Source organism: Temnothorax curvispinosus, unplaced genomic scaffold (assembly GCF_003070985.1).
Source record: "Temnothorax curvispinosus isolate PA1 unplaced genomic scaffold, ASM307098v1 QBEX01009885.1, whole genome shotgun sequence".
NCBI classification, from domain to species: Eukaryota; Metazoa; Arthropoda; class Insecta; order Hymenoptera; family Formicidae; genus Temnothorax; species Temnothorax curvispinosus.
Window position 1 is genome coordinate 659,281 of NW_020219665.1, and position 12,118 is coordinate 671,398.

General features: G+C 39.0%; 1 protein-coding gene across 7 annotated transcripts in view; it reads right to left on the reverse strand.

Annotated features, from left to right (window-relative positions):
* Nucleotides 1-12,118, reverse strand: part of LOC112459520 (zwei Ig domain protein zig-8-like) — a 110,065-nt gene that overhangs the window by 14,266 nt on the left and 83,681 nt on the right. For all 7 annotated transcript variants that reach the window (XM_025023654.1, XM_025023658.1, XM_025023659.1 and 4 more), the window contains 4 exons: nt 10,975-11,185; nt 10,542-10,595; nt 4,771-4,934; nt 3,566-3,722 (listed from right to left, as the gene is read on the reverse strand). In XM_025023654.1, the coding sequence (XP_024879422.1) occupies nt 3,566-3,722; nt 4,771-4,934; nt 10,542-10,595; nt 10,975-11,185 (586 nt within the window). The remainder of the gene's footprint in view (nt 1-3,565; nt 3,723-4,770; nt 4,935-10,541; nt 10,596-10,974; nt 11,186-12,118) is intronic.

Genomic DNA, 12,118 nt, shown 5'->3' on the forward strand with positions numbered 1-12,118 from the left:
TGTCAATTTATAACAATCTTCTAATTAGTACAGGCTATTTATTATGTGGAGAGCATATATTCATATAGATTACCCGAGTTAAAAGCTCGTGTAGAAACATTCCGATGTGTATTTTAATCTATGTATTTTAACTGTTCTATAACTTCCGCGAGGAATATCCCATATTTCGGGACGTGTTCACAAAATTGTTAATCAAATTAACGCTCTGTCCAATAAAATCTCATAAAATAGTTCGCCCGTCGCTGATTCATTGAATCGCGGACCTCAAACTTTAATCGGCGAGAATGCGAAGACTTTTAATGATCTTAATTCAACTCTTTAATCTTGAGGAGATATAATAGTTATCAGCTTAGTCCCGATTATCAGTATAGATGCCAATAATTAATTGGAGGATGATCAATTATTGGTTATCCCCGTGGCATTCCCGAGACACGGCCGGCGAAAGTTTTCTTCCTTCCACCATTTTTCTTTGATAAGATTGAACACAAAGTTTTGATATGATCTCGCTAGATCGACATTGTTATACGAGGAAACCGCGGGCTGGGCTGTGTTTTGGAATAATTTTTAAACTAGTTTAGACAAGATCTTGAGAAAAATATTTGTAATAACATTACAACTGCGTATTTTCAACTTTAAATACGATCAGCCAAATCCATTAATTGACTAAGAAACTAGGACAAATTTTTAGTTGCATCTATCTTTCATTCTGTTATAATCTATTTAATTTTAATTGACACGACAATTTTTATCTACGATTTCAAGTCCACTTCGCACATTATATCTGCGTGTCATCCAGCAGCAGTATTTTTGTGCAGGCGCGCTCTCATAAAAATGCCCACTGTCTCGTTTAATCCCATCGCAATGGCACTTCCTTCGGACCCCGGGCTCGTCCGTGCCGATAAACTGCGCGAATTCGCAATCTGCAAAACTAGAAAACAAGTGGCCGGACTTCTGATTTATCGTCCGAGCCGCTCTCGCGCGCGGCCGCGAATACGTATCGTGCCTGCGGTTGATGTATCGTATACGCGCGTACGTATATATACACACGTGAGTGAAACGGCTATTGCAAAGTGACTCGCGATCAGACGAAAATTCAGTTTTGCGATATCGCGCGAGTGGATTTAACACGGGTCCCCTTCTATTCGCCGCGTGCGGTTTTTCCGTGTCTCTTCATTCTGAGCGGTTCAACAGATTCGATTATAAGTTGAGGAATTATATATACGTATAAACTTCTTCTATATCGCAATTGCACGCAACAGATATTTAATATCCGCCTTTTTTAGTCGTAATACAGCCGTAACTTACACACGCGTTAAATACTGGCGTAACGAGTAAATGTACAATTTATACATGTTGCTCGGTCCGTGGAAGCAGCGAATTAATTCTATATTCTCTCGGAGATTTACTCCGACGTGCACGTGTATGTATGTGAGTATTCTACGCGGAATCATAATTTTACAGTATTTAAACTGTGTTTATGACTGTATAAATAATAATGAGATTTTTCGTGAGCTACGCGTCAGGTATGATATTGTTATGCTTCTTTCTCTTTTCATTATTCCGCTGTATTAAAATATTATATAATAAACTTTTACTAAAATGAGAAATTGTAAGGCGTCTAAGAAAGAATGTCGTCTCTCATTCTTTTCCATTCTCTTCAAAAAATAATATTGCACGTAAATATTTAATTATTCGCAAAAATTATTTGTCAAAACGTTCACGCACTTACACAATTTTATTTAAATAGTAGTTCTAAAAGACAAGTTCAAAAGCAGGATTAAATAACATCGATAATTCATATCTCGATTTCCCAAATCCTCCGTTACACGTCGATCCGCGATATTCGTTTCCACAACTCTATCGCGATATTTATGTCGATACACCCTCGTAAAAATCGGACGATGCACTTCGCTTAGTTACGCGCGGTCGAGACAGTTTCCTTCGGGCGCGTCATAAACCGCGTAAATCCGCAATCTACGATGCCGCGAGTCGCCCAAGTTTTGATATACAGCCGCACGGGAGGCGTTTCGCGTGCGGATAGACACCGGGTCAGATAGCGGCGCGCACACGCGTGTGCACACACGCGCTCTCTCGCTGTTGGGGAAAAATGTGACTCCGCGCGCCGCGCCACGGACGCGCTTCCTCGCAATAACCTCCGAAGGGAAATTCACGATAATAGAGACTACCCACGTGAATTTCGCATGCAAGTGTCCCCGCGATCCCACGACGTCTGCCTCCAGGCTCTCCTCCGCTTTTCCGCGGATCCCTCTCGGTCCTCTTCCGTGCCATTCGTTCCATTTCAGCCGGCGTGTGTTCGCACACACACTTTCCAATTTCTACCGGTGTCTCCATAATTTCCGTTACTTTTGCTTTGTTACCTTATTATTTTCTTCCTGATGGTATGCGCTCTCATAACGACTGTCGCGTACGTGAAGAAAAATCGACTTAAGACTCGACTTTTTTCGAAAGGGAGAGAGAAAGAAAGAGACAAATGAGAGGAAAAGTCTGTGTATAAATCTTTACTAAACTTTGTTAAAAAATGTGTTAAAAAATGCATGATATAAAGACGAGAGGTAAGGTAAACCGTCTTTTTTCTCTCCGTTGACTTTATCGATTGTGTTCAAAACTATTTACTTTCGTTTTCATTTTTCCCCGTCTCTTCGCGCGTTTCTCCCTCTATCTCTCTCATATTTATTATCTCAATCTTAAAGAGAAGGAAAAAGACGAAATAGGAAATAATGCAGCGAAGCTTGAATGGAGGGAGGAAAACGCGAAGAATCTCCGGTTATATCTACTTCTTTCCTCCGCAAGTTTCTTCCTTTCTCTCGAACTCCACTCCCTCTTCGTCACCGTCCTTCTATCTGTGAACCGCAATTTCTCTTCTTCCGCGATTGCTCGTTCCTCGTCCCTCTCGGACATTCCCGCTTTTCGTCTCGCGCAGGAGTACACGCGCCCGAGCGCGAGCGGGTCTTCCGTCTTTTCCATCCCTTCGCACCCCTCCCGCCCCCCTCTTCCCTCTCTCGTCCTTCCGCTTCTTTTCATCCCATGCCGTGGCGACCGAGGGGCTGAGCTAGACAAATAGCTTCAGCGTGAAATACCGCCGCCTCTTTAAAACTTTAAAGTGTTTCAAGTAATCCTAAGGCACGACTTTACATCATGGTTGTACCCCGCGGAGGATACACGCGAGCGTGGAGGAGGAAATGGAATATCGGTGCGCCCGGGGTGGGCTTCCGGCTACGCTTGTAGTAACATCCGGCGACAGCAAGATTTCCCGGAAGATCGCGAGGCACCGTAAGTGTACTGTTATTATATCATTATGTTTCGCGAAGTGTATCTGATATATATATACTTTTCTATTATGTCTGTTATTTTAGTCCTTCAACTTGTTTTACCCCCTACGTTCCATTTAATTTTAAATAAATATTTTTGCGGCGCATGCAATCGATAACTAAATATATAAATGTATAAATATACTTATATTACAGTCTAATTATTTGCGAATATATCCTTAGTTCATTTTCTCGCTACGATATATCCGTGTGAGTGGTAAAAGACTGAGACTAACCTTCCTCAACGACTAAGGTGACAGTGGCTGATCGACCCTCCGTCGGTCTGCATGAATAGTTTCCGACGTCATCTTGAGTCACCGCCGCCAAAGTCAACACGGATACCGTACGTGCTGCACCCCTTTCGGTCTCTACATTTATCCCTCCACGCGCTGCCTGGATGAAGAGCAAACAAGTGAATTCAACGATAAAGTAAGTAATAAGGAATTTTTTCAATATTTATGAGATATAGATGCAAGTTTTTCTCATTTTCCATTTGTAATATAGAGCCGAAAGATTTTAACATACATTGCTAAGACCTTATCCATTTTGTCGAAATGTATATAAAATGTATATAAAACCTCTACATTAGTTTTGTTATAGAATTTTATGCATTAATGAATAAATTTGTGTTTTTGTTTCTATATCTCTCACATCATGTTACATGTTCGAATGGAAATTTCATTATGCAAATGCGTATTTTTATGTGTGTCAACGTAAGCGCGATTATTACTACTTGAATCAATGGAGTAAATGCAAACTGTCATTCATGCTACGTAATATACAAGTTTCATTCCAAAATGAAATAATTAAAGTGATAATTAATATGCTAAACTGACAGCGCATAAAGTCGCACATGCAAGGAAATAATGGGACCTAACATACATCCAAAAAATATTGTAATATCAACATCAATTTCATGACAATCTTTTTTTTAACATGCATATCATTATACGGTCGCAAAGCCATTCCGCAAATAGATTGTAATATACATTACAATTTCACGTAACATTTTATATCTTCGAAACGCAAAGAGTCTCACTTTGTGTATATAATAAACAATAAATAATGTAAAAGAAAAATATCACTAAAGAAGACTGACGAGTTTTAGATCGACGTTTCAAAAGACGCGCAACCAGGCAAGATAATCGCGCGCAGTCTCGCGGTGGCAAAACTCGCGTCGACTCTCGCCAAATCGATCAGCTTTCAACCATCACGTATTTCGCGCGAAAGAAACAGCCGACGCAGGCTACCACGCAAACAAAAATGTTGGGAGACACGGGTAGGGGGTAGGGGCCATATGACCCATATCCCTTCGCGTCGGGGCGCGCGATGATATACGAGCGCCCCTTTTTTCTCTCTCCTATCCTTCCGATTCCCGGTCGTCAAACAGAAATTTCATTAGAGCGGCCCGGCCCCGCGTATCCAGCTGAGGCTGCATTACCTGGAATGTTAGGAGTTTGTTATCCCGTAGCCATTGTACACCCTTGATAGGACGGGTCTGATACGGCGACAATATGACGCACCTCAGGGTGATCGTCGAGCCCGATGGCACCCTTTGCTCCCGGGGACCCATTATGTCCGCCACCGGCGCCGTACTCTCGTAGCCTGGAAGTCATGTACGGACAAATATCATGCGGCGGTTGAAGGCAATTTAATGACCGCGTCGTGACGAGATTACGCGCATATCCGATAGTCGAGGGTAAACCGCGGGGGGGGGGGGGAGGCACGCCGCAACGGCGAATTTCTTGACTGAATCTCAAGATTCGGCTGGGATCTTGATTTGAAACGGAAATGCAATCGGGATCCCTTAACCGATGCACTGCTTTAGAAGCGGCAAGCTTGAGTATCAACGTGCTTTAGCATCAACACACGCAATATCAATTCTCTTATATGAAATGCAATTTCGCGAAGTTGAAATTTTATTTGGATTATACATGTATATTGTTTATTTAACGAATATATTAAATTGTGATATTTTTGCGTGAAAAAATTATAGGTATAATAATACGCGCGCGCGCGATAGGCAAACAATACTTTTATTTATCAAAAATAATTTGCGGTTGTTGATTGTAATTGGTAATAATTATTGGAATATTTGTTTTGTTAGACAAGCAGCTCAAAATTGATTAATAAATCAATTGCTAAAATGTAAAATATATATTTGTAGCATTTCTGTATATTTAAATTAAACGCAATATAATCGATATAATAAATACCACCCGATCAAAATTTACTCAGTGTCTAGATGTTATTTACATTTACTTTTACGTCGTGAAAAGAGTGTATAAATGGAAGAGAATATATTTTTTTAAGACACTTAACGTATTTATAAAGAGATTATTCATAAAGAGATTTTCATAAAATCTCGGCGAATGATGTCGAAATGGCGAACAAAGGGCGGCGAGCACAAAGGAATTTACAACTTTTTAATTGACAACGTCATAACGAGTGTGACGTATCGTGAATACCCTCTAATTGATGCAATCCGTTTCTCGGTTTTAATATCTCAACGAGCGAGATTAACGCACTAGACCTCTTCTCTCCCGATGGAAAGAAACACTCTGCAATAGCGCGCTTTTGCGCGCATCATCAAGGGTACTCGACGAATGTTATGTAATGATTTTAATTAATGCCAGCGTTATATATCCACTTTCATTGCGCCGGTGCTCCGCCGTCGACGCGGCACAAAGTAGAGAAAGCTGAGGTAGTGTAAAAAAAACCGCGCGTAGTGACACGCACTCACACGTAGATACACCGTCAAGCTTGTACATTTTTGTTTAGGAAACCAGGGACAAGTATTCGTTTAATGCGCGAGCCGCCGCGCGCGGCACTGTATGCATCAGTCTTTACAAAGTGTATCGTAAATTACCTCCCGCCTTGAAAACTCTTTGGTTCCCTATTACACATGCGATGAATTGCGAACGGGCTTCCCATTACGAACTTTGCTACGTAATAAAGCTCCGTTTTCCTTTTGTAGCGCGTCCCATCCACGCACGGTTGCCTTTCGTCTTTACATATTTTGAGAATATCATGCTAACTCTCTTTATATAGAACTGAGTATACATAGATTTTCGAAATAGTACATATGTATATCGTCATAAGATATTAACCTGAGCGAAGACCTGATGCGCTGAAAATTGCATGACATGAATTTAAGTGATTATTATGGAATATTATGTCGAGAGAGTAGCATACAGTAGTACTGACATAATTTAAAATCATTGCACACGAAAATTATACTATTTGTAACCTGATCTTGATAACCGATGTAAGCTCTCTCTGATTAGATTAATAATTCATCATCTCCGAAGCAGAAAAGAAAAATAGCCGAAAGAGTGGAGTTCTCCGTCTCCGTATAAAAATATCGAGGCTCGTATACATTATTCAGTACGAGGATCGCGGTCGGGACTCATTTAGCGGTTCAACCCCTGTCCCTTAGAACTCTCAACTCTCGGTGGCCGAAGAAAAGGATACGAAGAAGCCAGGACCGCGGGATTAAGGATAATCCTATTAGACTTAAATGAATCCGGCGACGACTGCGTTCCCTCTAGCGAAATATTATGTTATGCTGTTATTACTGTAAACTCGCTCGCCGACGTTTCTTTTTTGAGCGTGCAGTCTTGCTTGCTCTTTTTTTTTGCGTCGCCGAGAACTTTGTAGATAAATTCTCTCATGATCCACTAGTACCCACCGCGAGTTGCAATACCCAAGTGCAAATTCTTCATGTCAGTGTATCAAGCATATGCTGGAGTTTTTATCGAGTTTTATCCGATTATGTATGTTTTCTAATTACTTGTTGTAATAAAATTAAATATTATAATATAGTTCAATGACGAAATGCGATAATAATACCGAATACGTAATTTATAACTAATAATAATTTGTAATCATTAAATTATACTATATATGTACCCGAAACACGATTGCGCGGAGAAAAAAATTTACTATGCTATTGTGTCACATTATTATTCGTATACACGCGGCGCGTCGTACTTCCATTTGCTTTGTTCCCTTTATTTATCTGTTATGAAACTTCGACAATATAGCTGGCAGCGATCTGTGACTATCTTTAAGTCTCTCATAACATCGCGAACAAGCGAAAGAAGAAACTTGGCGCGAGTATATTTATTAGTCGGGTGAAACTGCATGGAGTGTGTTCTGAGCGGAAACACGTACGTGATACGAAGAGAAATATTCACGGTCGCAACTTTGCCATTAAGTTGATAGTACCGCAAAATAGATGAAAACATATCGCAATAATGAGAAAGTAAGGCGTGATGTCCAAAGAAATAATTAATTTCATCGTTCGCGCGTTCGTATTTCTGCGTTCTGTATTTCTGTAAAGACTAAAATCACGCGATTAACGATACAAGTCGCGGTGCTTCGGCAACATTTGTGAGATTTCCAATGATTTTGAGCGGCGCGGTATCAAGAGTAGACGGGTATCAAGCTCCTCGATATCGAGAAAACGCAGCTTCTCGTAATCTGCCGTCCCGGCGTAAACGAAAAAGTGTAGACGCCGGAACATCGAAGGCGTCAAGCGAGAGAGGACGACGTGTCTAAAATAAAACGACGTTACTTAAAAAGAATTATGAAGCGGCTGAAGAAAGTTCGCAAGAAGAATCGACGACGACGGATCACGAGCGTCAAAGCCAGGACGGTGTCGCACTTATCCTTAAGTGATTGATGTCGCTCGGTTCTGTGAGAAAAATAAAAAGCAAGCTTCTAATGATTTTTTAAAGGGTGTTCGGTGTACTACGACGAGAACGCCCCGGAGTTTATTAATATATTTATGAAAGATGCGATACACGTTATCGACGTCGACGCCCGAGACTTGCTATAGTCCTTCAATACGATATTTCAATAATATTTTTAATAATCTTTAATTGTTCATTTTCATTGTCATATTTATCTATCGTGTTTGTTTGTCACTTACAATAAATGTTATGTTTCGCGGGAGAATATTTGCAATAAAATTAGAAATAATATTAAAGCTGCGGTTAATCAATAATTGTTGGATGTGTGTATTACGAACTATCGCCTTCAAATATCGAATATCGGCGATATGCGAATTTAGACTCGAAACGGTCGAAGCAGTTCGCCAGGTGTACGCGTACGCTATGCAGATCTGATAATAAACTTTCATATAATGCACTCGCTACAGTTTCACAGGGTATTACAGTGAACAACAGAAATAACGCTGTTTACTCGCCCAAAAGTTTGCCACCGACTGTCTAAAGCGGTAAACAGGCATCGCGCAAGTTCTAAACATACGTTGTAATGTTACACTCGTAAAAGCTCAACCTAATCTTCCGTATACGCTATTGACCGTTACATCTAATTCACTGGATTTTACGTCTGTAATATTGGTGTAATTTTTAAGTTAATGTAAATTTTAGTAAATCCAACGTGTTCATATATGTTTCTAAATTCGCGATTTCCACAAAAAATAAATAATACAACAAAAAAATAATATAGATAAAAAAGACACAATAAACATTAATGTATATGAAAGCAGTAATAAAAATATATCAATTTAATAAAATGTAATTTTATTGCAGATAACAAATTGTTGATGGAAATAGCAAGAAAATTTATTTCTAATCTACATTTACAAAATATCTGCAATTAAAATTAATTCAATAATTAATAAATTTAATTCTCTTTTAAAAATCTTCAATAATTAGTTGTATTAATCATGTCACTCAAATCGCTAAAATATTGTTCCAAAGTATCTGCAGATATACATAACTTAATAACTAATAAATCTAATCCCTCTTTTAGAAATCTGTATAACAGTTAGTCGTATTAGTCATGTAACTCAGATCGCTGAAATATTGTTCGGTGAAATACTAAAAACAGAATTAATGGTGACAATGATACCTTACAGGGGGGATGCCTTACATTTGTAATGATTGTATTACAAGAAAGCGCGCTTTCTTTGCTTTTGATAATTATCAGTAAGCTTAGCGCTGTACCTCACGGCTGATTAATCGCGCTTTTTCCAACTGATGCAATCTTAACGACGATTCAACCAGTGCTTTCGGTCCCGCTACTTTCCGAGTGGCGAAACAAAGCGAAAATTGCCAGTCGTTGGCGATGAAAGTTATATTTTTAAATTCCTCGGTAACTGGGTCAATCTTTGCACCCGAGGGAATTTTACAGATTTATACCGGTGAATATTTTTATTGTGAGGTGATGTTCATATTGTGACGTTCATCGCGCGTATTTTATTACGTTCATCATTCGTGGCGCGCATGCCGATAGAATGCAGAAACGGATGAATTTGAAAGGAGGGAGAGAGAGAAAGAGAGAGAGAGAGAGAGAGAGAGAGAGAGCAAAAAAAAGAATGCATCCTATCCGCGGTCCGCGAAACTTTCAACGAAGTTTTGATTGCATAATTGTACGCTTGTCCGAGTTTCGTGTCGATCAAGAAATTCATAAAATAATTTGCATGATATAATTTCAAACTGCGCGATACAGACGCCCCATTTTATACACACTCGCGCTCACCCGATTTGGCTAATGCTGATTACGCGGGAAATTAATTATGCAAGTCTGCGCAAAATATTATCGCTGATATCACAGACAGTGAAATAAGTTTAGCGCCAGTGAAATTAGAATCACAACAAAATGCAAATACGCACGGTACAGCCATATAAATGCGTCGATAATTAATTTCGATTGTTCGAAAATATGAGAGATTTAACTAGCAACACAAATCTTTTGAAACAAAATTTATGCAGTTCAACAAATAGTAAATATGAATAAAACGGAGAGCTTGCTCTTTTTAAAAATTATATTTATGAGTGTAGAGCATTTGTAACGATCATGTAATACAACAATATAAAACAAAAATAATCTATTTTTGGTTTTAATCGAATGGTATATTCATTGAAAATCAAGTATCTTTAGATATTTCTACGTTTCAATCAAATAAGTCGTATTTTTATCGTTTTATTTTACACAAAATTGAAACGCATGATTTCGCACGATGTTCTATAGCTAACAAAGTTTAGTTTACCATTTTAAAATCTTTATTGCTATTACCGACGGTCTGTTCAGTGTTAATAGGGAGCGTTTCAGTCATGTCTTTAAATATACGACCGATTCGATCGGCATGGACTGGAACTAAAGGAACGTTACGCTCATATATGTCACAAACGCGCAAGCCAGAAATACGCATCACGTCTGCGAGGTATATATACTTACTTATACGTGTCTGCTGAGAATGCGGCTCGTCATAGCCCTCCGGTTTGTCCGGTTCTGAAAATACATAAGCTTTCAATGATAAAATATTATCGTGTCATCGAAAGAAAAATGCTATAACTCAATCGTGAATTTTAACGTGATAAAAATAAAATTATTTTATTGACTCATTTTACCATTTGTATTATTTTATGCGGCAAGAAATAGTTGTTTCGTTTTTTCAAGATGAATATGTGTCGAATGTATTTTTAATGTATTCGACTCTTATGTGTTTGCATTACGTTGTTGCGTAAGAACATTTAAACTTCCGTAAAAGTTTAAATAAAGGTTGTGATTTTTATTTGTATAAAAACATAAATGTCGAATTTTTCTGTCGTAAAGCGTCATATGGGGAGGCAAACGTGAAGGACGAAATGTGAAGTGGAACGACAATCACCTCGCACAGAAAGCTGCACTGCATACATGATCTTCGGTTCCGTATTGACCTGGCACTCGTACTTGCCAGAATCCGTCTTCCTGGCGTTATCCAGCCTGAGAGTCCAGGCGTCGCTGCCTGGGGTGTGCTGGGGTCCGAATCGCGCATCCGAGCTGAACGAAAAATTTCCCGAAGTGAGGATATGGAGATCTCTGCTCCTCATCCAGGAAACCTTAAATCAAAAATGCAGGTTGCTAGAATGAAGAAAACATGGTCTCCGTGCTTCAGGTGAATTTTTTAGATTCAATCTTTTGGTCCTTCCTGTGTCGTTCGAATAATGTTATGACTAATGCAAGTGAACAAATAGTGCAGGTGCAGCATCAAAAACAATTATTTCTTAAATTAAGTTTACGAGTATATAATAATGTTTAAGATTTAAATTCAATTAAAATGTATGATATAAACTTTTGACACAAGCATTTATATATTTAACTAAATGCAACCCGTGTTATTTTCATAACTTTCATAAATATATTTTATTTCCTGCCATTTATTAATACTAAAAAAATAAAAATGCGAACAATTTATATGTTCCAAATTCTATGTATATTACATTCAATTTCAATGAGAAAATTCAAAAATAATCTTTTCACTTGTGCATGCAGAAATTTTAAAAAATTTAAACAATATTCTGGAAATGTTCAACACTACCGTGTTGGATTGTGTAACATTTCTGGTACACATGCGAGAAATTTTCGGGCAAATGAGAGTTTGAGGAATGTAAACCTATACTTCGTAAAAAAATTCTTCGTTGCAACAGTACATATTAAAGATGCTGATATGGACGTGCATGCGATAATGGCGGCTCTCGGGGAGCGTAAAGTTGCCAGACTGCCATTGACGACGCTCATTTGTCAGGACGGTGTCATTTAGCCGATATGCGAGACCGCGAACGCCGACTGACGCGGTCTTAAAATCCGAGAAGTCTTACATGCACTCTAAATCAGCATATCCCCCGCTGTGACTTATTTCTCCTTCGTTCCGCGACTACGTTATCTGAACACGTAACGCGTCGTGTAATACATAATAATACATTACGACGTGACGATAATAAAGTTAATGAAGCAGAAGCGAGAACATGCGGCGCGAAGGGTGGTAACGCGAC